Source organism: Dromaius novaehollandiae, chromosome 11, assembly GCF_036370855.1.
Source record: "Dromaius novaehollandiae isolate bDroNov1 chromosome 11, bDroNov1.hap1, whole genome shotgun sequence".
Taxonomy (NCBI): Eukaryota; Metazoa; Chordata; class Aves; order Casuariiformes; family Dromaiidae; genus Dromaius; species Dromaius novaehollandiae.
In genome coordinates this window covers 2,210,320-2,237,087 of record NC_088108.1, presented here as the reverse complement: position 1 = coordinate 2,237,087, position 26,768 = coordinate 2,210,320, and the positions used below count along the sequence as shown (strand labels likewise).

The 26,768-nt window shown below is 49.8% G+C and overlaps 1 protein-coding gene across 1 annotated transcript in view; it reads left to right on the top strand.

Annotated features, from left to right (window-relative positions):
- MID2 (midline 2) overlaps positions 1 to 25,399 on the top strand; it is a 173,099-nt gene extending 147,700 nt beyond the window's left edge. The window contains exons 8-10 of the mRNA XM_064517997.1: positions 1,337 to 1,498; positions 15,201 to 15,408; positions 21,430 to 25,399. Coding sequence (XP_064374067.1) covers positions 1,337 to 1,498; positions 15,201 to 15,408; positions 21,430 to 21,832 — 773 coding nt within the window. The 3' untranslated portion in view covers positions 21,833 to 25,399. The remainder of the gene's footprint in view (positions 1 to 1,336; positions 1,499 to 15,200; positions 15,409 to 21,429) is intronic.
- Positions 25,400 to 26,768: the final 1,369 nt, after the last annotated feature.

Below are 26,768 nucleotides of genomic sequence, written 5' to 3'. Positions count from 1 at the left end.
GTCTTCCAGATGGCTTTCTTCACAACCCATTCCCCAAGTATTGTTTCATTCTTTGCTTGCAGACCTTACCCTGCTAGATCCAAGAAGCTTCCTGCTACTAGGTCTGAGCTTCCGTATTATTCTTGCATTCCTGCTTGGTTCCTTTTTGCTGAAAGTAGCAGAACCATGTTGTAATTTCTGCCCACAAGCTGTTTTCTGATAACCCAGAGCACCTCTGGTGCCCAGAGCTCCTTGTGTGCTGCAAAAGATGGTAGTTGGTAGCTACTTCCCCCAGGTCTGTTGGTCTCGGTGCTAGAGGTTGCTCCAGAAACCTTCTGGCATCTTTGTCCTCCAGTGCGGGAGGACAAAGCAGGATTAGGGCACAAATGTGTACCTCTCCTGCTGCTGGCATTGCATATTGCAGCCCACAGAGCAGCAGGGAGGTTGTCCTGCAGGAGGGAAGCACCAGGAGAGGTGGACAAGAGCGGGCTGGAGGGGGCAACCTGGCAGGCTGCCCCATCCCTGCCCCTGCACAGCTCCAGGCAGAACGTCAGTGGGTGAACGTTCCCAGCCCCACGGCCCATGGGGTCAAGAAGACTGGCTGCTCTTGCAGCAGCTTAGCTGTGGCTGGAGAAAACGCGGCATGTGAAGGGCAGCTTCCCACAGCAACATTGCTCCCCTGGGCAGAGAGACTTGCTATAGGCAGGGGAAAGCTGGTTTGAGATGTTTAGAGATGCCAGGTGAAGCAGATACCTTTTGTCTGATACAGATCTCTCTGTACAGCATTACGGACAGTGACGGCTCTCTGTGGTGTCTGGCAGGTCCTACAGTGCTCTTCTCTCAAAATTAATGGGAAAACTTGCCCAGTCTCTCATTAACAGCACTTTAAAGCAGTAGTAAAGAATGAGAGCTGCCAGCTGGGGACACATTTGCCTGCTCAGTGAGGCTTCATCAGTGCTTCGCTGGGCTCAACTTCCCTCACCTTCTCCTGGGTGCCATCTGCTCCCTGTGCTGTCTCCTTCACAGCCCTGGCCGGCAGGTCTCGATTTGAATTCCTGTTTCTCTGCACCCTTTCCCCATCACTTCCCGCAGCAGCATCTTGAGATGCCAGTGCCCCACCCCTGGCTTTGCCTTATCAAGCGTTGCTTTCACGTGATAATAAAAAAGCGCGTCTGAGCTGCTGGGTTTTATCATTTATGTAAATTTTCCTGCAGGTTCTCTTAACTCTCAGGCAGGCGGTAAATCAGCCTGAAGGATGCATGATCCATGAGCTCTGCATTAGCAGCTGTGTGTTGTTTGTATTCTGTCCTTTCCTCCAAGTGTTATCTGTTAATAAATCTTTTCTCCCGTACCTCAGGTCTCTACAACTCCATGGATAGCTGGATGATCGTTCCCAACATCAAACAGAACCACTACACAGTCCACGGGCTCCAGAGCGGCACCCGCTACATCTTCCTTGTCAAGGCCATAAACCAAGCTGGCAGCCGGAACAGCGAACCCGCCAGGCTCAAGACAAACAGTACGTGCCCAGGTGTTCGCGTTGCGCTGCGTTGGGTGGGGCGTGGAAGAGCAACTTCATCGATGCTTGAGTCCTAACGGGTATGGCTGAGCCACTCTCTGCAAGTCCATAGTCACTGGCTGCACGATGGAAACTCCAAAGTCCTCTCTCTTCCCTGCTTTGACTTTTTCTTCCCTCCTGTGTGTAAAGTCAGGACTGCTGATCACCCAGCGGCTCTGTGTGCCACCTTATCTCTGTAGTATTGCTCCCAAATACTAACCTACTTCCAGGTACTTTTTATATGGTGCCCTGAGCCTTGCATGCTGATTTGTTGTAGGGTTATTTTAGTGCTGATTTATTTGAACGTGCCTGTCTCCTGACACTTGTCTCAGCTACTTCCCCAGCTTACCCACTGTAGGTGTCCTCAGCTCTGGCCTCAAGGGCAGGGACACAGTGTCCAGGGCTCCTCTTTGGGTGGCTATCTGTTCTCTGATCCCATCAACAAGAAGCACTTAGGCACGGAGCCTGTCCTCACAGAGTCCCTTGGGCATCCGGGATTTTAAGGGACCGCTGAAGTCCAGCTTTCTGGTCACTTCAGATCACAGGGCTCTGTCTGCTGGTCCAGTGTGTGGACTGCCATGGTATCGTCCTGGGGCAGCTGTGTGCTTGCCTGTGGCTTCTCTCCCAACCAGCTGCAATTTGGGGGGGCCAAAAGGAGTTTGGAAGGTATCTATCTGTGTGGTATTGGGTTGGGCTTTGCAGTTGCACGCAAAGCAGAAAGTGGTTCACACTTCACTTTGCCCCCAGGGAAGACAAAGAAGGGTTAAAGACATTTAGGAAAATCAGAGCAAGATTCAATCAAAAATTGATTGGCTTCAAAGGGCAGCATAACTGGATCCATCCTGACAAGCGGAAAATGGCAAGGACTGGGTTTCTGAGTTTGCAGCAGCGAGGACTGAAGCCCTCCGGGGCCAGTTATCACCTTTTACTTGGTGGGACATAATAGAAGAGTCAGTGTGAAATAGCAGAGGGAGCAGATAAGTTGCGAGTGGCTCTGCTGGCTTTTGTCCAAAGCTGCCTGCTCCATGGCCACATCTTGCTGATGATGATTATAAAATGTCTCTGTCTGGTCCTGATGAGCACACTGTTCCTTTGTGTTTCCTTCCTTGATGTTTCAATCACGTCTGCGTTCCGCACTTTAGGCTTTTGAAATGATTTATTGCCTCTGCCTCCTCATTTTCTTCACAGAACCTGCACAGCCTACTTTCATTTATGAAATGAAATTAAATAAAGTCAGTGTATTTGCGGGGATGGAGGGAAGCTGATGAAAAGCAAACTCCAATCTAATTCTTTCTTGTTTATTAAAAATGTATCCCTCCTTCAGCTGCTGTTTTTAAGCATTTTCTCCAGCTTTGAAATGCACTCATTCTGGAAGTAAGAAATTGGTGACTTGACAAGCTAAGAGCAATGATATGACAAACCAGTACAGAAGGAAGCAGAAGAGGTCTGTTTCAGTAGCTCCCTCGAGACAGGGCATGCTTTTTTTTTTTACTATTCAGTGTCAGTCATCAGAGATACTAGCAAAATGTTAAGTGCTCTGCTTAAGAGATGAACTTGATTTAGTAGATTAAATAAGTGCCCGATCAGATTTTGAATTCCCCTTGTTCCATGGAGGTGTCTGCAGCAGCTTGCTGCATTTTTAAAGATAAAGAGCAAGAATCTCCTGGAGCACTACAGAAAATGTTATGCAGTACCACAGTTTTGCATGTGCCAAAAGGAATTTCTTTCACAGGATTGAATGACCACTGAAACAACCTTTGTGTCTCCAGCTCAGTAGATGGGAGAGAAAGGAGCACAAGCATTAATGTGCATGCATTCCTCTCTGTTGATGTTACAGCATTTATCTGCAGCCAACCTCATCATTCATCTTGTCTTTAGACTTCCTGTGTCACCATCTGTTTTCATGTGCTCAAAGCTTGAACTTTTTTCGGAGCAGTGACTTGCGATTTTGGCAGTAAAGATGGATTCAGTCTGGGAAAAGTGCTCGTTGTCATTGCTGTGAATAGTTGTCCAAATTTGGCCAAGTTTATGAGCCTTTGAATGATCACAAGTTGCTTGTGCTCAATGGGAGCTTCTCCGGGTCATGCAAAATCCTGGCTATAATTGAACATGCCTGATGGCCTCACAGCCTTTAGCACTGATCCTGTCCTCACCAGCCCCATGAACCTCATGAGGTGCTCCCACGAGGGAGGCTGGACTCAACAGGAGCAGAGGGGAGGGAGAATCTGTCTGGGACAAAAGAAAAGGGAGTTGCAGTGATTTGGGGTATTATTATTTTTGATGTTTTGCTCTTGTGAAAAAACAAGGGAATGCCACAAAGCACAAGCACCCACAGACTGCCTTCAGAGACACTAATGAACCTGCAGGCTGGCGTGGCCCAGAGTTTGTAGCTGCCTCCACAGCTCTTGTTGCTCCCAGTCCTTTGACTGGCCCTGGCCAGGTGCGGGTGCAGCTGTGCCAGGCCCGGGAGCAGTAAGGGCTGGTGCCCATAGGGTCTTGCTTTGGGCGTTGCAGAGACAAGGCAAGGAGCTGTGAGATGGGGAGAGCTGGCTGTCTGGATTGCTGACCTGGGAGCTCCTCTCATGGCCTCTGCCGTGGGGTCTCTCTGTGGCCCACAGAAGTTACTTCAGTAATGATTTCCATGGGGTGGGGGACACTGAGGATGGGGTCTTCCCTTTCTGCATGCTGAACTTGAGATGCCCAGGACGCTACGTGATGCTGAATGTCCTGCACAAATCAGGCCCTGGTATTTTATACCAATCACCCAAAATTAGTGGAGATTATTTTAATCCCTGTAAATTGCAGGTGATTATACTCAGCATAACAACAGGGCACTATGAAGATTTATCATTCAATGTTGGTTTGGCCCTACAGCAATGGGAACTGTAGAAAATCCCATTAGGAGATGAACAGTGGTCCCTTGACCAGAGTTTCAGTTCAGAGTAATGAATAAGACACATGGGTAAAATGAAATTCTGCCTAACAGCTCACCGCTGGAGCAGCATCCAGGCTGTGTAGTGACTGGAACAAGCTTCCCATGGAAAAATAGTGTGTCATCACGTAATTAGTGACTGTCATAAGGTAGGGAGGCATATGAGGCATAACGTAAAGGGGGCATATGAGGGTTGCCCAGGAAAGGGTATTTTGGGCAACTTCCAAATTTCTGAGTGTTTGATTTAGCAATGTTTATAACCTTCTCTTCATGGCCAGTCTTGTGTACAAGGACTCCCTAGGGGGCTTTGATGCTCGTCACAGACTCATGCGTGGTGCTGGCTGGAACATCCTGCCACTTTGTGCTGAGTTCACAGCACATCCTTGTTTGCTGTTTTTCCTGCCTATATTTGTCGTTATGTGGCAATTTTTTTTCCTCCTTTTCAAGCAGCCAATTAGAAGAGAGTGCATACTTTTCATCTGCTGTAACCTTCACTGAGATGTCAGCCTTTTGACGAGGAGGAGGGCCAATTAGCATATTTCACGTTCCTCTTTTTTCTCCTCAAGTGGTGTTTGGAGAGATTCCTTCATAGCCGTAAGGTCAGTGTCAGGACAGATATTGATTTCCGCAGCATCAACGTTGTCAGTGCTGGCACTAAATCTACATTCCCAAACTGCTTAAATAGATGAGCTTGGGAAAGAAGTTTTAGTCTAGTGACACAGAGAAACCTTCTTTTGCTTAGTAAGTGCCTAGCCTGAGCCTCAGTAGTTCTTATGTATTAGCAAGTGTCCAAAAGGGGATGAAACTACCAGAATACAGAGACAGTTCCAGTTCTGATGGTAAATAAAGTGCAGGGAAGGTGATTTTCACGGTCCTGGGCTTGACCATTGCCGACTGGTCTAACTTACTCTCACATTTCCATCTCCTAATGATTTACATAGCTCTTGATGTGTCTGAGAATTCCCAGAGTGTGTGAATATCTGCCTCAGGGTTGGGTGGCGTGTTTTGGGATTTGGTGGGGATGGGTGTTGGAAATACTGCTAAACTGTAAAACTGACAACAAATGATCAAGTGAGAAGAGCCAGCAGTCTGTACCTTATCTAAATCAGTGTCAAGGTACGTCTACAGGGAAAACTTTCTCTGACTTATGATAGTGTGAACTCAAAGTGCAGGAGCTATTCCAGAATAGATCCCATTCTGGAATGAGAGCTCCCACAAAGGCTGTAGCTATTCCAGATCATATCTGTGTGCAGGCAAGTCCTGACTCCCTTTACACTGCTCTTCTGGATTTTCTGTAAGGTAACTCAGGACCTGGCACATGGTTGGTAGGTGGAGGAAACTTCTTTCTACTGCTTGTGCCTGGCAGTGTGTTGCTGGGCTGCAGCTGTGTGTAATGAAATGGACTGGGTAACCTGAGGCATGCTCATACATGTTTGCCCTGCTGGTCACACACAGCTTCACAGCTCTTGGAGGGCTGCCCAGGGTGGTGAGGACAGAAAACAGATCTCATCTACTGTGTAGTCCCTCTACAGTCATACAGGCAGAACTGCAAAACTGTCTCTGTGCACATACGCAAAGGCTTTGTGAACCGCGCGTGGTCCATGGCCCATATGAGGGCCTCCTGGATTACACAGTGCCTGGCCATATCCACATATCATCCGAAATGATAGTTTGCTCTCATCTGGAGGGTGTGTTTGCTGCAGCAACAGCAGCTCTTCTGGGTGAGCCACAGTCTCTGAGATCCCTGTTAGCATGTTAACACAGATGCTTTCTAAGGGGATGAAATGCGCATTATCCATAAACAAGCTGTTCAGCAGAGAGTCTATTTGGGGATTCATAGGTTCAGATGGATTTATTGTTTTTCTGCAACTTGGCAACTCCACTACAGTCTTGCAGCTTTGCCTCCTCAAGGTGATGTCAGATAGGAGGACACTAATAACTGTTTTCAAGCCCACATTGCCTTTAGCTAGTTTGCTTCTGACTGTAGAGCAGTTGGCTGAGGGTTCACAGACCAGGTTGATAGTCCAGCTAGAGGGTCATAGGCTTCATCAGACAAGTTTTGTACCTGGATTCTTCTGAATATCGGGACCTGGTGGCATCTCAGATGGCTGGCCAGAGCAGGGACATTGCTCGCTCCACTCCCCAGCAGGCAGAAAAGAAGAACAAAGCAAAGAAGGGCTGGCAGGATGTCACTCTGGCTTGGTTTGCTCTTTCACTGGGCAGATCATGGTGGACCTCTGCAGAGACTGGAGAGATCATTTCTTGCGAGTGGAATCTGTATCCTCCCCCAGATGCTGTCTGAAAGCCAAGCCTGGAGCTGAGCTTCCATTTTCTGTCCCTTCCTTTCTCTCTACAACACAGTTTCAGCTGAAAACTGTCAGCCAAAGACTGCAATCCCCTCCCAAAGGCTCACAACAAGGAAGTTATCTGCAGTCTCTCCTTCCCTCTCTGCTCTGCTCTGGATGTTGCAGGCAGAGGATGTTTCCCCATCCCCTTTGCACCCATGCCCCTTGCCTCGCAGCGTAAGAGGTGCATCGGAAGCTGCCGTAACGTGGTGCACACACCGGGCCTGTGCTGCTGTCCGCCCAGTCTGCTTCCCTGTCTCATCAGAGAGCGGCAGGCTTCATTTCCATGATGATCCTTACGGAGAGGAGCAAGGCACCTGTAAAATTTTACACAGTGCTTCTTCCCAGCTAAATAGTGGAGTCTTAGTAAAGAGAGTCCACTGTTCACTCATTCTCAATAGGAATCAGTTGGGCTAGGATGAGTCAGTGAGCACGCTTTTGGTCCTGGCCGTTCAAGTGGAAGGGAAGGAGCCAACTGAAAATATAGCTGGAGAGGCCTCTGAAACTCAGTGCCTTGGGATGTTTGCCTAATAAGGTGCTTTGTAAATGGATCCTGCCTTGTGCAGAGCCCTGGCACTACCTCTGCACTGACCCAGTCACCAGGTCGGACAGACCATCTTTGTCTTACAAAGTACTGCTTAGGTAAACAGAAAAGCAGATGGGTTACATGAACCCCGGTGAATGAGGGCTGCTCAAATGAAAGAAAAGAGCAAGGCAGCCTGAGCAGGGAAGTACTTGCAGTTGTGGCTGAGGGAATAAATAAAAGAAAAGAAGAATATGGCTCTGTTTTTAACACATAGTCCCAAGAGGAGCTAGTATGGTTTTGAAGGGAGTTTTATTTATATCATTGCACCCCGGAAAGGTGGGGAAATGTCTATGCTGGCCATTCTGGAGGGATGCATCCCTGCAGTGTGGGGCTGCTCCCCGTGCAGGATCTAGCTGAGATCACGCGCACGGCACTGCCTCTCACTTTGCCAGTCCATACCGCTCCTGCGCAGAGTTAGTGTGAGCTTCGCAAGCTCCAGCCTCTGCACACCTCTTTGAGGAAGCACAGGGTGAGTGCACCGAGCTGTCCAGAACCCCTGCATCTGCTTATCTCAATGGGCTGCAGGTGCCCTCTGAGGACCACAGGAATGGGGCAGAAGCCAGGAGTCAAGTAGACAAGCACAGGAGGCTCTGATTGTCAGGTCCAAGAATGAGTGCTCCTGCTGCTTCCCAGAAGCCAGATGGAGCCCAAACCTTTCTGTTTGAGTCCAGAAAATGATCTGACAGCTTCCAGTCATGTGCTGAAACCCTTATGAAACAGGTCTTTGGCTTGTAAAGCTTTCTGTTCTCAGGAATCCTCAGGTCTGCTGTCTTCAGGGTACAAAAGTGGGTACAGGCTCTCACCAACTAATACCTCCCATTTCCAAAGAAAAGAAAGTCTTTCCAATAAACTGTGTCCCCAGCTATCAAATGGTAACTGTTGCACAAGGAATTTCTGCACTGGGCATGTGCTGGAGTCCCGAGTCTATGCTGGCATGGTCCAGCTTCCCCTCTGCCCTTCTGTATTCCCGGCACATCAGTGACCTTCCTAATTAACCTTTAACATTTTCCTATCGGCAGCAGCAATGTCTGCTGCCCCCTCCTTCCTTTGATCCTACACACCCAAAGTCAGCCAGGATTTCCTCCTCTCTGCTCAGATGAGTTTGCTGCAACATTTGAGACTTACCAGGAAAGGAAAGTTAAATCAAGCTGATAACTATCCCAGGGGGTACACCCTTCTTGTGTCCAGCCCTGGAGTTGGCTGGTTTCCCACAGAGCCCTAAGACCCCATGCAGGGACATTGGATGGATAAATTATTGAAAGGCTATAGGGAATATTCCAGCGAGCCAAACTGGCAAGATAAAAGTTACCTGAATGACAGGACTGGGATATACAGTAATGAAAACTGACAGGAGGAACCATCATATCTCCCAGCTCTCTGACAGGCAAGGCTGTATTGAAGATGTGCCACTGAGGCTGAAGAGATGCATTGGCTTGGGAGCAAAGGGGAAAACGATGGAGGTTTTGAGCAGGGAGCTGGAAAGTGCATGCTGCTCTCCCTGCATAGTCTCACGCAATCAGAGCCTCCCTGGAAAACACTGCAGAGAAGTGTCCCATCTCTTGCAGGAAGAGACTGGATAGCACCTAGTTGTTTCCCCACAGATCCAGTTTTCTTTAGCACACTGAGCAATTCTTTTCTTGCGCTTTGTCTTCCCTTGCCTACGAAAGGCTTAATGCTTTCCCTTCCCATCACTTCCAATTTGTGCTACTCTCAGGAGAGAGGGTGCAACTGGGGCACTTGCAGGAATCACACAGCCGTTGGAGCTGACCCCCTTGTTTGGCTGAGCTCTCCTATGGTAGTTGAGCCTGGGTGCTGTTACCTGCACCGCTGTTAGGGGAACTCTGCTTTTCACAACCATGTTGTTCTCAAGTTATTAATCCTCCAGCATCTTTCCAGCCATCCATAGCCCCCGTTGTCCAGCACAGTGCCATTTGGGGTGTATGGTACCGAGAACCACAAATTCATTGGACACTTCTGGGCTCACAAGCCAGGGATTTGAAGCAAGTGAGGTTGATTGCGACTCTGTGAAATCTCCGTTCTTTTCCAGTGCCAGAGTGGTATTTCCAGAAGGAAGTCAGCTCTTGAGGCAGGCTGTATTCTCTGAAATGCTCTCTGTCCCAAGCAGGATTTTGCGACCCAGCCTACCTGCTTTATTACTTCCATCTTCCACATCACAGCACTCTCTCTGCAGATATTTCCTGAAGCCTTGGGCCAGGATGTGCCAGCACAAACCAGAAGCAAGATTTGGAGTCCGGTTGTTCACACTGACCTTAAAAAGGGGTCATCTTCATCAAAAAGGACTGTGACTGTCCCTCTCCTGATGGAGCCAAGTATTTTTATACCTCACTATCTCAGAGCTTGTCTCTTTGCATTACCGACAGAAAAATATAGATATAGAAATATTAAAATAACTAGGGGTAGAGGAGAGGGGGTCACTCTCAATTTGCAGTTTTACTTTCAGGCCTCTCAACTCAATTATCTGGTAAATGGTGCTCTGAAAAATAAATGCAAGTTACCATCAGATATCAGAGAGCAACATGGATGAGCATCGTTACAGGGTCACACTTATAAGCTCTGCAGAGCCTTAGCTAATGTTGCCGTCTGTTTGCAACTTTTCCTAGGCAAGGACTATGGGAGAGGCCAGCGTATGTGTACAGCACCTAACTCTGGTCTTGCTGGGGCAGTGAGGCCTTAGTCCTAGAGTGATGTACAGATTGACTTTGCTATTTACTTTTTCGTTCATGAAAGCTCATAGCAACAAGAACCAGAAGAACTTGGTTTGATTCTTCACAGTGCCTTGGGGGGTTGTTTGCAAAAACAGGGATGGACTGGGGAGGTCCTAGTGGAAAAACATTTTAAAATAGGGAAACCAGATGGTTAAATTTGTGCTTTGGAATTAGGCAAAAGGGGCAGTGCTGGCATCTAGGAGCTCAACCAGGTTTGGTTGAACTTCTGCACAACCTGCACCTGACTGTGCAGCCCCGGAGAGAGTTGTTGCAGCCATCAGACTACTTGTGTTTATCTGATAATAAACCCAGCCTTGCTGCATCCCCATCAGCCTGAAGGAGGGATACGGGCAGGGCTGTCCTTGCAGATCAGGCCCCATGGAAACATGGGTAGATGTGAGAAATGCTGTGGGCTTGAGAAGTGTTCCCAATCTTGAGAATGAGCCTTCTCCACCCTCATCGCAGGAGGACATCAGTAGATCAAGCAGAGCTCCAGACAGAGCTGTATCAAGGCCCCTGATGTGACAGGATCAGGGCTCAGCTGCCCTACCTTGCAGAGAGCATATGGCAGATGTGTGTGGCACACTGTGTTATCTACAGTTCATAGACCCCAAGAACAGAACCCAGCCCCTATCAGTTTTTATGCCTCTCCCATAGCGATGTGAGCTGGGGCAGAGCACAGGACATGTTTCCTTCTAGCCCATGGAAAGGACAGTGCAATCACTGCTGCTCAGCAACTAGTTTATCTCAGCCGTGCTGTTGATGTGGGCTCACATTCAGCTGCTAATACTTCCACTTTGCAATTTCCTTTATGAAAAAAAAACTAGGGAATTACGTACAGAAAAACCTATGAAAAGAAAGAAAAAAACCCATTATGTTTGCAAAGCCAAGAGCACAGGATTTAAAAAGCACCAGAATTAAGTTGCCTGCGCAATTTAATTTTATGCCTGCTGTTCTTGCATTATGCAGCAGTCTTTAATTCTGCAATTACATACTCCTCACAGTTGGGTTCTCAGTTGGTGCAAACAATGAACAGGCTGTGGCAGAGAAGGGCAGGCCTGCTTTCCAATGTCCCAGGCTTTGCTCTGTGGCTTGGAAGAGCTGGGTTCTGCCCCAGGTGACTTGTGCCTCAGTTTCTTCGGCTGGCAGACTGACACATCTCTGCAAGGAGAGCTTGGCCCAGAGTGGGGAGTGCTGGGTTGTGCTGAGAGCCACATTATCATTGGCACCACTAGACAGGACTGGTTGAGAAATGTTGGATGCATCATTTTCACCCCAGTTGAAATTTTCTGTAGGAAAACCCATTGCTTTCACAACATTGTTTCCTGCTGACAGTAGTGGGAATGATCATGTGCCAGAGTCTTCTGGTGCAGACTTGTGCTACAGCAGCAGCAGGAGCTGTCGGTTCAGGTCTTGTGTGACCCGACTGTTCCTTGCCTGGACTGCATCACTCAGCAGGCTTTCCCTTTGGATTGTCAGGGCTCCCTGACCATGGTTCCTGTTGGGAGGTGTGATCCATAGGATTGAGCAAGAATTGTCATTAATTCACAGTGAGCAGGGTGGCCTGCTTTGACATTTACAACCCACGGCTTTGCCGGTATGTCTGTTCCATGCAAAGTCTCAGTATTTCCAAACCTATTTAGAAAACACTGGCCTGTGGGACTGCTGGCGTGTTTTCCAACCTGCTCCAGCACTTGGCTGCTCCCAGAGCTGGGGGGTCCTGTGTACAAGGTCAGAAGAAGGGAAGAGCGAGTACCCTTCATGAGCAGCGCTAGCTCATATACAGCAAGCACAGGAGCATGCAGCAAGATCCAAAGGATGCCCAGGATGGCCATGGAGGCTGTCGAGCACTCTTGCCACTGATGACTTGGAAGATTTATGGGACAGAGCTTCTGAGGGAGAGGGGGGCTCATTAGAGGCCACTGGGATTTCTCCACTGCCCTTCATTACATCTCTCTTTTCCTGCTGCTCATGCTCTGTGCAGCCATCCCTCCCACTGCCCACCCCACTTGCCCTATAATGTGCTCGTGGGGCGAGGCGAAGGAAAATTGCCAACGCACTGACAAAATGAAGAGGCTTATTAGCCTGGTTTACCCTGCCTCTTTCTGCCCATTAACTGTTGGAGGTTATATTAGCGTGAAAAACTCTTTCACCTCCTGAGCATGCAACTATCCCCTCCCTCTCTTTTCTCAGAGCACCTATAGCTTTTATTTTACAACAGGAGAAAGGATCAGTCATTACCTTCAGCACCCTCAAAGTGACTCCTCTGTGTTGTACAGACAAGTAAACCAAGGCACAGAGAAGGGGAGCAAATGCCCAGAGCCTGTGACGGTGCAGGGATGGACTGGATGTACCTGCTCCCTGGGTCAGGGCTGAGCAAATTCATTTGAACCTACCAAAAAGAATGGTGTTACATGGGGGAGCCAAAGTCATTCCTGAACTGAGAGCAAAGAGAGCAAATGCACTCAAGCAAAAAGATGGAGCAGGGAGCACCAGTGCTCCTCAAACACTCTGGCTCTCCCCTTCTCACCACTCCAAAATGGAGGGCTTCATTTCGGGCTTTTCAAAATGCAAAGTTTTGGCTTCTGTTTTTCACAGCCACCTGTCTTTAAAAGACGATAAATTATTAAAGAGGGGAAAAAAGCATTTAAGCAGAAGGGATTGTGTATCCCCCCAAAAGCCAGACCTGGATGAGAAGAGCCATTCTCTGGTGGTGCTGGGCAGAGGGGGCTGGCAGGGCAGGTTTGCAGGATGGTTGTCAGGCAGCACGGAGGGCTGGGCACACACTGCAGGATCAGCTGGGGCATCGTTGGCAGAACTTCCTATGGGCAGCCAGGACCAGAAGGGCTGAAGACACTGGATGCTTAACCAGGAAGGGAAAGGCTACAGGGTGAATCTGCCCTGTCCTGGACAGCAAGCTGGGAAAATCACCCGTGCCCATCCTGTGCTTACCCCCCCCAAGGGCTCTTGAGTTGCCAGTGGAGAGAGCAGTGCAGATGTTCTGTGCCACAGAAGCATCTGAAGAGCCTGTTACATTGCACCACATTCCCCCACCCTCCAAATTCAATAATGCTGTGTTTACAAGCATTTTTCTGACCCACTCCCCACCTGTGTCCCTGCCCGCATGAAACCTGGTCTCAGGAGCTCTCAGCATGTGAGAGTTAGTTTTGCAGTGAGGCTGTGCAGTGTCAAACGAGTCATTGCTTTGTGGCGCAGAGCTGGATGTCATTCCTTTGTAGCCGGGGTAACATGCATTTGTGAGAATATCAAAAATTGAAGGCTTCCTGAAAATCATTAGTGCTTATTGTTGAATGTGTCATGGAGCTGGTTCCCAGAAGAGACCACTGCGGAGTACTCGGTTTAGTAACATGAGAGAGGACAGATGTTCCCTTGGCCTTGCGCATCTTTAGAGGGGTTTATCAAAGCAAACAGGACAGCAAGTGTATGTCAATTAGGAAACAGTTTAGCTTTCTGTTGGCTGGTTATGTTACAAAGGAATTTCAGTTGTGCTTCAAGCTAGCATTAAAGATCTGCAAAATCCATCAAACTTTAATCTGTTAATTGAGAAGGAAGCCCTGGGGTCTGTGCTCCCCAGCTCTCACTGCACATGCCGCAACCCCTGCACCTTCCTTCCAGCCCACGCTAACCTGGAGCTTGACCTGATGCCTTTGATTTGCTTCCACCACTGTGTGCACAGCCCAGACTGTCTTCTCTGTGCATCTGAGACTTCGTCTGGCAACGGAAAAGTGCTGATAACCTCGGGCATGTTTGCTGTAAAATGTAATAGCAGCATATGCACTACAGGGAGCAGTCTGCATCAGCTGGAGAGGGGGATGTGGGGATATGCTCCATGCTGCAGTACTTATTTTATGACTCAATATTGTTATACCAGCACTTAAGGGCCTATTCTCCTTTCACTGTGCTCATATAGCTCCCATTACTGCTAATAGAGTATGGATCTGTTTAGGAACTCGGGCTATGTACCCAGTCTAGATTTGGTTTGCAGTACTTGATGGCATCTTCAGTGCCTTTTCTATTACCTGGAAACACCCCTGGTTTTGCCAGAAGATTTTATATTATTACCAGAGGGCAAAAGGGAGCTGCTCTAACAAGGGAGTAAGACATACTTGAACAGGGTAATACAGAATAAAGAGGCCCTGGACATTACCCAGCACCAACAGTCCCTCACTTAAAAATCCCTGCTAAGATGAATCTGATGTGTAGTGCTGACCAGCTTGGCTGCTCTCTTGCAGGGAAGATCTCAAAGTGCTTTTCAAAAGACGTGTGGGTTGCAGCAGTATATGCATCCTGCAGTTAGAGAAACAGAGGGGTTAAGGAGCTTGCAGTCAGACAGCAGGTCTGAACTTGGGACCTGAGTCCCCGCTGTTCCCAGTCCCTGTTCGTGTCCCCATCCTGCCTGCTAGGCAAGGGATGAGAAGAAACCTTTACAAACAATCATGGAAATCTCACCTTGGTGTAAAGCAGCATCTCAGAGGCATGTCCAGATCCTTCCTTGGGGTCAGAGATCTCATTCTTCAGCTCATTTCTCTCCACCTTCCTCCACCTTTTCATCACCAAGCTGTTTCCCTTTCTCTCTGTTTGGTCAGGAAAGGTGAATGATTCCCGGTTTGGGGAATGAGCCCAAAGCACAGACCCTGGTCTTGTCTCTGCTCCCTTCTATCTCATTGGCAGTGCCTGATGCCCAGAGAGGTGGTTTGTTTACAGACTTTGGCAGCAGCAACTTGCCTTCACCTTCCGGCAGCGTTGGGGAAGCTTCTGTATGCGCCAGGGGCACAGAAACATCACATAGTTCTATGATTTATGAATCAGCCCTTGACAATAGATGAACAAGGCATGGGGATATTCCCTCATGGCTTAATAAGACAAACTAGCATCTGTAATACAGTAGCCTTGATTGGTGGAGAAAAGGACTATTCTAGTAGCAGCCCTGTCTCACTGTGACAGCCTGTGGAGGATGTCCAGAGAGCCTCAGGGAGATATTTCATGCCATATTCAGCCTACGTGATGATGGTAACAAACACAAATAGTAATCCTTATGTCCTCCTTGTAACAGGTCAACCTTTTAAGCTGGACCCTAAGATGGCTCACAAGAAGTTGAAGATCTCCAATGACGGGCTGCAGATGGAAAAGGACGAGAGCTCCTTGAAGAAGAGCCACACACCCGAGAGGTTCAGTGGGACAGGATGCTATGGAGCGGCAGGCAATGTGTTCATCGACAGCGGCTGCCACTACTGGGAGGTGGTGGTAGGATCCTCAACCTGGTAGGCAGCACTGTTGTCTTCCCTTCCTTCCTCCCTCATATGCCCGCGGAGATTTCACCAGAGATGCTGCAGGACATGCTATTATAAAAGGCTATGGTTTTGGCAGAATTCCTCATGGTTGGAGAGGTGGCTGGTGTTGTCATTGTTGAGAAGGGGAGCTTAAATCCTGGTGGCTGTGGATTTACAAGAGTTTTTCAAGATTCTTCTTTCTCTGCCTTTGGATCAGGTCCATTCAGGTTGCAAGGTGAAGCTTACTTATTCATTTCCTTAACTGCTGGCAGTGCTAATGCCCGCCAGAGCTCAAATCCCAACTCGATGGGCACCACCTCTGTATGCAAAGTCTCTAGCGCAAGTGACCTTCTGATTCCTGCACGAGTGCATAGGGTTACGTCCAGCCCACACGCGCTGTCCTGAAAATGCTCTGCTAATAAAAGACAATCCAGAGCACAGACCACTGTTCAAGAGATGAGTTAAGGTTTTTCAGTGATGGATCACTTCCCTTTGTTCCAGTGCAACTGCTTATTTCCAAATGAGTTCAAAGCTAGCATCATTAAAAGGGTGTAAGGGTCTCTGCACAAGAGAAGATACAGCTCTGCGATCCACAGCGCAATAGGGAAGGGAGTGTCACTTCTGATTACCAGCACCAGTGAGATGCCAGGGCTGGCACTGGAATAGTATAGGCCAGAGTACTGAATGTGGACAGTGCCCCAGGGATGGATGGAGGTGCAGCGGTATGTTTAGATCTGCCGGTTTTATTGTGTGTGGTGTCATCTCATGAGCTGTCTCATACGAGGTCTCACTGAAATGGGGCAGACATGCTTACGAAGTCAGGGTCTGGAAGGCTAAGCAGAGGGAGGGAAGAAGGAGCAAGGGAGTGTGTTGGCAAAGGAGACAAGGAATATCTCCGGGAAAGGTTTGCTCTGTGTGAGCAGACAGTTCAGGGGAGCATATCCCACGCCTGCTTCACTCTGTTACATCCTATATTCATACCACGTTGGTGCTAGCTGGCAGGAGCAACCATCCCAAGAACTGGTTCCCTCTACCCACAGGGACATCTCTGCCCTGTGATGGAAAGGGGGCAGCAGGTCAAAGGAGAGAGCGATGCTTTGGTGGCTGTTTGCTTTCTATCACCTTGCACTGCTGAGTCTCATGATTTGCCTCAGGAGAGGCTGCCTTTATTGCAAAAAGCTTCATCTTTTGAGGGAGGAGGAGTCAGTGTCTCCCTCCCATCAGCAAAAATGCAAAGAGCTTTCTTCCCATCTCAATGCGCCCTGGGATCCGATGAAAGTCAGCATGCTTGGTAGGATATCTGGAGTAACAGCAGCCCAGGACTGCAACAGCTCTTCCACAGTGCTCTCCCTTTCCTGAAGGAGCCTGTGGTCTGAGAGGAGGCAGGCTCCCCTGGAAAGCAGCAGGGCAAACTGATTTTTTCCCCCTCCTCACCATGCAATCCCAGCACCATGCAAAGCCTACCACAGTCATCTCACAGTCAGAGTGCTGTGTGGAGCCCAGCTGTGTACACCATCCCCAGGGCTTGGGTGGGAGGTGAGGGCAGAGTGGCTCTGACCAGGGATCACCTAGAAACTGCAGACACCCTCAGATCAGCCTCTGCATCAGAGTTAGCAAACACCTCCATATGCCCACTGGGCTGAAGTTTAATTACTGTTCTCTGGCCCAGGGTCTAAGGGTAGATTCTGTGAGGGTGATGCAGAAAAATATAAACCTCCCCTGTGCTCCTTGGGAGATGGAGGTGGCATTGACAAGGACTGCAAGGATGGAGGTTGTTTTAGTCCTGCTCCTTCCCAGCAACCTGCTGCTTTCTCCCCAGGGCCCTTCTCAGAGACACTTTCACAGAAGGCCTGCTTCTGCAAGCTGCAGCAGAGAAACTGCAAGCTTCTCGCAGTCCAGGGGCAGCCCAGCCCCGCACAGCCTCAGGGACAAATCCAACGTGCTGCATGGCCACAAACTGAACCCAGCTCACCTTCAGTGGCTGGTGACCCCTGTTACAGCAGGAAGCTGGGCACAGGCAGTTGTGGTCCTACCCCAAGTACAACCTCTTGCTTTGAACAGTGGTAAGGAGGAAGAGGAGAAGAAAGCTGTCTTTGTATTTTTCTCTACCCTAAACATCTCTCTGCAGTCAGAAGTATATCTTCCTCGACTGGCAGCACCTCCCTTTCTCATCTTAGCAAGCGCCACAAATCAGCACCCCAGACATGCCCTCAAGACCCAGGTCCTGCCCACAGAATGTGTCCAGGCAGCAGCAGCAGGAATGAGCCAGGGAAGCAAGATAACGCTTCCTTTGTTTCAAAGCAGTTTTTGAGTTCAGCAGCTTGATTTGTCAGTTGTTTCTCAAGAAGCAGAATTATATCTGGAGCCATTTCTTAGAAATGAATCTGTTCCACGCATTGTTTTGCTGATGACCAAATACTGCATTCCTTTTAGATGAGGAAATTGGTTTCCAATATACATCAGTTCCCTGGGCTCTGCAGAGGGAGGCATTCAGGTACAGAATAGGCATGGCCACATGCTGGAAGACGGCTAACTGAGTTGACTGTGACTGTGACTCACAGCGAGCCTGGAGCCTTCTGTCCTAGTGAGGTTTATGGAAGGTATGCTTTGATCAAAGGCACGGTGGGACCTGCAGCTCTCAGCAGCCTTCAATAAAAACTCCATCTCTCCACTCCTCAGCCCCTGCTCAGACACTGAGCGCCCTTCCCCACTTTGTCCCATCACTTCATCGTCACTGCAGACAGGGCGATACCTTCACACAGATTAATGTTACCAGCTTGCAAGCTTTGCAGTCGGCAGCTCATGGCATGAAAACTGCCGTCCTTCTTTCCCCCACGATGAACTCTCAAGGCAGCCTTCCCCTTCCCGGCGTCGTCCTGTTGCTGAGTACACAACAGAGGCCAGCTTGTGCCGACACGCGTAAATCAGGTGACCGCAGCGTTTCTTCGGTAGCTAGTGGTGGAAATGGCATGTCTGTTAATGACAGCCTATAGTTGATTAAATCCCTCCTCCACCATACCCCCGAGATTGTTTCCTAGACAGAGCTCATAGCCTGTGTTGTTTGCATGCTACCTCCTTTGTGGAATATAATGAGGACTGAGCTACTCCTGGAAATGTATGTGTGTTTGCAGGAGCTCTCCTGCCAAGGAGGAATTCGTATTCAAGTGCTGCTGAAAAATATGACTGCTCTCTCTCAAGCAGACCCACTAGGGACATGCAGCAAGCTGGCCTGATTTGGGGAATGGACCATTGCCTGGTTTTGCACTCCTTCCCCATTCTACGCTCCCTTTCCTATTGCTTTTCACCAAACTTTGGGTTTGGAGAGAGCAACAGGCAAATGCAATTACAAGATTGGCAGACACTCTTGAAAATCAAAGGGAGAAAGACTCTACATACACTTGAAATCTCCACAATATTTTAAAGTAATGGTTCCCAAACTGTAGGCCGTCAGGCCCGAGTAAGCAGTCTGCTGCACGTTTCTGTGTGTTCACATGTGCATATGCAAACACATACATCGCAGTGGGGTTGTGTGAGATTTTTGTCAGGAAACTAGAAATGATCTTCATTTAAACTGCAACATTGACATGGCTTGGAAGTGTACAGCTTCTCTGCACTTCCCCAGATTTTCTAAACCTTTTCTTTGCTATTTCTGCAAATCTGGGGAAGGATATTAACCTCAGTCATTTGGGGTCGAGGGTTACTGTTGTCTGCACTCCTCGGACTTGGGTTCATTAAACTTCATAGCATGGAGCCAGTGCTGACAGCTGCTTTGCATCAGCTCACGGTGTGCCTGCGTGTTTGCTGACTGTATGGCAGCCAGGCAGGCTGAGCTGAGCTGAGCTGAGCTGAGCTGAGCTGAGCTGGGTGAGCCAGTCTGCAATCCTCAACGGAGCTTCCCTGCCAGCACAAACTAGATCACTGTGCGACACAGGTTTTGTGATCACGGAAGCGGGGCAGCACTTGGTTCCTGGAGCGTTAATCTCTGACACCTTCACAATCCTTAGAAAGCACTTTTTGGAAAGAAGCGATCACATGGCAGATTTACCTGTGATTTACAACCCCTTACTGGCGCTGTCTGTTCTCAGAGATGAGCACGTGTGAGTTCTGTCTTAGCTTGCATAATGCCTTCGAGCAGCCACCAGCTGTTTTCAGTGCTAACCACTGCAAAGGACAGTCTGTAACACCAGCAGTCACTCAGGAGACTCGATCTGATGTTTCCGTGAGGCCAGCAGGCACTTTGTGGTGGGAGAAGCATCAGGAGGACAAGGTTGTGGTACGTTTCCCCTCGTTCCTGCTCAACTCAGTGTAGCATCATGAGGGGCTGGCGCGGTGCATGTGCAGCAGTGGTGGGATGTCAGTGCTTTGGGGCCGTCAGCCAAGAGGAAACTGTACTGAGCAAAACAAATTAGTCCATGGGAAATGACAATTTTTAACAGCTCATAATTGTGCCAATCTGAAGAGGCTGTTAGGAAACCTCACCCTAAGATTAAATCCCTGCCAGATAAGAAGATCTTGCTGCAAAACAAATAGGCACTAGGATTCTTCAAACCCATGAGGGTGGTTTTTATAACAGAGAGCACCAGCAGTCAAAACCCAAAGAGACATGGCACGCTCTCTGTTTTTGCCCACTAACTCATGCTGTCAGGAGCACGAGTCTCAGGGAAGTGATAATATTCTCCCAGGGGCTCAAACAAAACCAGACGGAAGGTCTCGCAGCGGGCTGGCAGCCTGCAGTGCTCTCGACATGGCAGGGGTAGTGTTTCACTCGAGGCACTTTTTGTCCGGAGGGGTTGGAGTGGAAAGGGGTCACTTGCCTTTCCCCAAAACCTTCACATGTGTCTGTTGCCTACGCAGCACACCAGACCTGATGCTCCAGGGGTCATTTACAGAAAAAAAGCCATCTTCCTGTCTTAGCCAGCTGGAATCCCATTTCCAGGTGCACGTGCCTCCCCTCTCTGTCAGGGGCAGGTTTCAGGGGTTAAAACAAGAGTGATCTCAGCTGGCAGCCTGGGGTCAGAAGCTGTTCCAAATGCTTATGTACACTGGGCTCAGTCTCCCAGCTGTCCTGGGTCTGAAAAACACATTCGTGCCAAAGCACTCAGTACACTCAGAAGTGACTATGGAACAACTGGGGTGTTTTAAGCTCTGAGGAAACCCTAACAGGCAGATCCCTGGAAGGGCTCTGCTCCCAATCTCCCCACACATATGGTGCAGGTGAGCCAAAAGACATTAAAGAAACATTATCAAGCTGATACATTTTTAAAGCTGTTCTGCTTATGCAGCACAATGGGGTTAAAATGGAAAGTTCCTGCTGAAAACGCCCAGCTGTGTCACCTCTGGCTCTCTCCCCTCCTGGCAGGAGGAGATTGCATTGGGAAGAAATAAAGCTTTTTGATAGCCAAGCTGCTGCAAATGGGTTTTCAGTTGTGTAAAGCTGTTTCTGTGCTGCTTTTACAATGAGCCCTTAGACACCGTCACACGCACGGCTGTGGCAGCTGCACACTGTGCTGTGGGGAGGAAAGCAGTCGGAGGCAGATGGTACAGGGAAAAGCAGCTGGATGGGCTGAGCTTGGGAATCCCATCCATTTCCATGGTGAAGATGCTGTGAAATCTCTGCATTCGTTCCACAGAGCGTGCTCAGTGCCCCTGTGTTATTTCTGCAGCGGTAGCACTTGCAGGCCTCTATCTGGGACACCAGCTGGAGCCTGGCCTGCATGAGGAGTGAGTGAGGAACAAATCTGCCACCTCTTTGTTAGGCTGCGCAGAGTGGACGGTGCTCTGCCTGCTCCCAGGGCACAAGGGCTGTGCGACATGCTCTGGCCCTGCAAGGTGCTGTGGTGGTGGGAAGTCTCCTGAGCGTGTGGGATCCCTGCAAGGCTCTGTTTAAGCCCTGGTGGACCAGGCTGCATGAAATAACCTCACCTGGGGTATTTTGGAAGGGGACTCTTAAAGCACATGGTCCTCTCGCTCCAAGGCAGGAATTTACTAAGTGAAGCTTGTCCTGTCTTCCAGGTATGCCATCGGTGTGGCCTACAAGTCAGCCCCCAAGAACGAGTGGATCGGGAAGAACTCCTCATCCTGGGTCTTCTCCCGCTGCAACAACAACTTTGTGGTGAGACACAACAACAAGGAGATGCTAGTGGAGGTCCACCCTCAGATGAAGCGTCTCGGCGTCCTCCTGGATTATGACAACAACGCGCTGTCCTTCTATGACCCAGCCAACTCGCTCCACCTCCACACATTTGAAGTTTCCTTCATCCTACCAGTGTGTCCAACATTCACCATCTGGAACAAATCTTTGATGATCCTCTCGGGTCTACCTGCCCCAGACTTCATAGATTACCCAGAGCAACAGGAGTGTAACTGCAGGCCCCAGGAGTCCCCATACGTATCAGGGATGAAAGCCTGTCACTAGGCTGTGGCCAGCCCTGCCCGTGCCCCGCAGCAGCGCGCGGGGATGCTGACGGATGCTAGTAGTTGGCAGCTGGGAGCTTCCAGACAGCGAGGCTGGAGAGCAGCCCCTGCAGCCGGCTCAATAACGCTCAAGCAAGCAAGCGCCCTCCCACACGAAGCTCTTTTTTTTAAAAAAGGGGAGAAAGAAAGAACCTTTAACTGCAGTTGAAAATAAACTTCTGTTGATGAGCTCCATTTCTGTGAGTGAGGCTTGTGAAACTCTTTTGCGGTGTGATCGAATCTCCCCCGAAGCAGATTGTCACATGGATTGTTTTGTTTTTATTTTGGGTCTGGAAGGGCTGGAGAGGGTTTTCAGATGACCTTCTCAGGCGCTGGTATGTCAGAGGGCTGGCTCCACTCATCTCTCTGAGAGATGCAGGCGGAGCAGGAGGGACCAGCTTCCTGGAGCCCTTTCCTGGCCATCTAGTGATCCAAGTGGGACCTGAGCACCATTTTCTGGTGAGAATTTTCTGTTTGGCAGCTTCTCTGGTATGATAGATGATGCATGGACCTCTCTCATCTGGAGAGGCAGCCAAATCTGAGACACTGAAGTTGTTTATGTGGTAGATGGTTTGTGCGAGTAAAGCCAGCTCTGAGAAGGACTGTCCTGATACCTCGCCCCGGCGCATGCATGCTGCTGTTGGCTGCATTCCTACAACTCCTTGTGCTTAGATTTGCAGTCCCATGGAAGGAAGCTGGACCCGTTCCCTCCAACCCCACCATTCCTACTCCTCTGGGAAGTCACATTTCACTACAAGTCAGGGAGGCCCACAACAAGAGAAACAGAGCAAGTTGAGGCACGCCATACCCCCATCACAGACATTTGGCAGATATTCCTTCCTGATGTCAGGATATGTCCAACTGTGCCCTGAGACATGGGTGCCTGCTGGCTGTGCTGAGGCACTCATGCCCCACAGCCCTGCTCAGGTGAGCCTAAATCTCCATTAGCGTCCAGTGTCTTGCAGAAAAAGCACATATCCCTGCGCTGAGTAGCAGAAGAAGTCATGCCCAAAGATGGTTTTCATGATTTATGACCCAAAGCCAAGCTGCTGCCTCCACACTGAGGCCCAGTGCACTTTCTGACCCGCAGCCTGATCTGGCGTGGGGCATGAACGAAGGTGGTTATGAGGGAGGAGAGGTCATGTCCTAGTGGCAGGGTGATGTGTCGCTCGGGCGTGCTCTCTGTTCACTCTTGGTTCATTCCGTGTTGGTCATGTGAGCGTGGAGCCATTCTGTTTGCTCCAGGGTCGGGTCGTGTGACAGACAGCTGAATCTGGCCCAGGGGCTTCAGCAAGCTGCTTGGGTGCCACCAGTGCTCCCAGTGAACCCTTCCCAGTAACCAAAAAGGACCGAATCCCTTGGCCAACCTTCATTTCTGCACTGGCCTAAAAGCCAGAGCTGTGCAAAGGGCATTGGTTTGTGCATCATGGGAAGCTCCTGGAAGCAAAGGTCCTGTGCAGGTATCTGCAGACAGGGGCTCTGCTCTGACTTGGGGCAGGCGCTTGCAGGCAGCTTGATGTGCCCGGGGAGCTGGGGCTCGAGGGGAGCGCGGTGGCCAGGGAGGGACGGGGGGTGAGCTAGCACGGGATGCGCCAGTGGTCTGCGCTCTGGGCCCGCATTAGCATCAGTCCATGAGGTTTGAAGTCTGCTGTTGTCCTCTGGATGTTGTGCTGTGGGAACTGTTTGAAAACTGTTGCTCACCCTCAACCCTCTCCCTCTGGAAAAGTCTCAACTGTTGGTGCAGCTGGGCCCTGGATGGGCAGAGCTGGCGTTTTCCATGCGCTCCTGTCTCAGGGTATCCTGATGGCGTGGCGTGAGGACAGTGATCCAACCCGCATCCCACAGCCGCTGCGGTTTGTGGGTGACGGCTGCAGGTGCCGTCCTGCTGCTGAGCTTTCGTCAGGGCACAGTGTGCACCTGGGCCCTCGAGCGACGGTGAAGGAGGGCCCAGGCTGGGACAGTGCGCAAGGCCAGCTGCCGACACAGGCAACAAGGCCGCTGGGACTGCAGCAACCTGTGCCGAGGGATACTTCTCATTAAGTCTGAATTGCTGTCGGCAGCTGGATGATAGTGAAGTACAGGGAGGGCGGGTGTAGAAAGAGCCTGTTCCTCAGCACAGCATCCCTCCACTTTGTGCATGTGACATTTGTGGTGCCTGGTTGCCTAATGAGCGAGTTGTGGGGAGGGAGGAGCGTGTCACCCGCAGAAAAGTGATCTGCCACATGTACTGGCAGTCAGAGAGGTGTTTTCTCTTCACCTCTGATCCGGGCTGCTTTCCCTGCTTTCGGAGGCTCCGTGTTGCTTGGCAGGGACTTACTTGCAGCATGCAGTGCATCACTCCAGAGTTGACAGAACGGTTTTATTTGCTTCTTCTGGCCCCAGTGTCTGACAGCACTGGGTGGGGATTCAGCAGTTTTGTGTCTGCCGGTCCCTGCAGCTAAGCACAGAAACACAATTAATTTTAAGATGACAAATTGCCATTTCTGGCTGTATGTTTTTCAAAGCCGTGTGGGGCTATCACTAAATTGTTTTCCCTATGTGCTGGGCCCAGCAGGGGCTGCTTGCGATGCATCAACCTCAAAGAAATGCCCAAGCACTGGAGATGGATTTTAGCATTTGCAATCCAGGTGCCAAGCTTTCTGCCTGCACTGGCACTGTTTTGGCTTATTGCTAGAGGACTCAGCGCATCCATTATCTCAGAGCACACAAGCCATTAATGTGACATTTGCACCTGATGAAATTGCACTAATTGCAGTGGGATCCCAGTACCCCGCCGCATATGTCTCATACCCATGTCAGGCAGGAGGAGGAAGCAGAGAGCTCGTATGGTTGAGTGCCGAGGGGAGCCCCAGCACCCTGAGCAGACATTTCTGGGGTTAGGAGCAATTTCTGCGTCACCTACGTTTTTCTCTCCTGGTTTTAGAAAGGCAAAACCCGCCCAAGCGTTATCCGTTATCCAGGCGGGAGGGATGAGCAGCCCCATCCTTGCTCATGCAAATGTAAATGAATCTGTTTGAGGCCATACTCCCCTGCTGCCTTGTGGCCTCAGTCCATTAGCGAGCGATTCCATTGGTTAAAACTGCCTGGTGTATGATGAGACAGCAGCCATTTCAGCCAATTCGAGCCCCTGTGGGCTCTGCTGCCCATCCTAATGAATGAACGTTTCCCACGGTCCATGCAAAGGGGCAGGACCACGGGGCAGAGGGGAGCAGTGGTGGTGGGTCTGGCCCTCGCTGGAGGCCACGTGCCCACCATCATCCTGCCTCCTGCAGGGCTCGGTGCTGCTGCTGGTTGTTCTTCTCATAGTAACTCCATTGTATAGACTTGGGATGTGGTGAAATTCTGGTTACCGTGCAACCTGTCATATTCTTCTCTTCCATATGTAACATATTTGTTTTGTTTTTGTTTTGGGGAGGGGGGTTGCTTCTCTTTTATGTTCTTCCTTTTTGTTTTCTGGGGATTTTTTTGCAACTTCTTTGTTAATGTGTATATATATATAAATATAATATAATATATATACGTTACTGGACATGTCTGTGTGTGTTGGAGATTGTGCAATTTGTGACATCCCTGGTTCTAAAAATGCCCTCTTTGGCCATCATGATTGGCATTCTCCAAATCTTCCAAATCTTCCACTGTCACGGAGCAATTTCTTTCTCTGAAGATGTTTGTCTGTCCTGTAGGAACAGGCACGCTTATTCCCTTCCACCTCTGTTTGGCACAAAGACTTTTACCTGAATTTTGGCTAGACCCCTCAGCAGTGCCTTACCTTTCTCAGCTGAGAATTGACCCAGGCATCTCAACCACCCTTCACAGCCCACCTCCATGCAAGAAATGAGGTGGTCTGACAAAATGCAGCCTGGGAACCTCAGGGTTACCGAGTCAGATATGATCATAGCAATAAATAAACAGCACAGAAGAACAGGCCTTTACAAATATAGAGGTAACCCAAAATGGGGATGGAAAGACGCCTTAGCTGATTCCCTGCTGGCAAAGCCCCTGAGAGCAGAATGGGCTGCATAGGCCAGCTCAGCAGCAGGAGTGGGGGGCTTTGCTCTCCCAGGGTGTGGTGCTGAGTATTGCGTTCGTCCAGGTGGGTCTGCAGAGCACACAGCCATGCGTAGAACAGAGGGAACATATGGTCCTGTCCTATGGCAGTGTTTCGCATCCCAGACTGCAGCCCAGGCTTAGGAGCCTGTGAGGGTGGCAGGTCACACGGGATACTAAATCACCGGCCAAAGGAGTTCATACACATAAGTATTCTGCACCCTGTTTCCAGTGCCTGGAGGTTGTCATGGGAAGGCAAGTCATTCAGGTCTGTAGGACACCAAGTGCTCCACCCACCTCTTGCCTGGGCCTTTGAAGACTACACAGCCTATCGGAAATCTCTACTTCTGTATGCCCTCTGTCAGCCAGATATTGCTTGGGCCTTCTCCAGTGCTTCCTGCTGCTCCTGAGCCCAAGTCCTGGTCAGGTAGAGGGGCACAGATGAGGGCTGATCCCATCCCTCACCTTGATGTTGGACTGAGCTCACACAGCACTTTCCCCTGGCACCTTTATCAAGCTCCATATCAGAGACAATTAGTTATTTGCAGGGAAGGGGATCAAACTGTAAGAGCTGGGCAAAATAGGAAACAGTGTGGGAGGCTGTGGGCTCCTCCTGGCTTTTTTTAATGAGTGGAGTTTCATTAGCACAAGCAGCAGTTCAGCCACTGCAGGAGAGGTGCCCTCCCCTCACTCCCCCAGGAATCGTACAGCAACCTCTCTCATGGTCTCAGCCCCGAATTTAATGTGCCAAACGATGGCCTTGCCATCTCCCCCCTCCATAATGGAGCCCCTGCCCTCATCTCCCTTGATACATACCACATTCCCTATTGAGGTCTTCTGCTACCACGAAG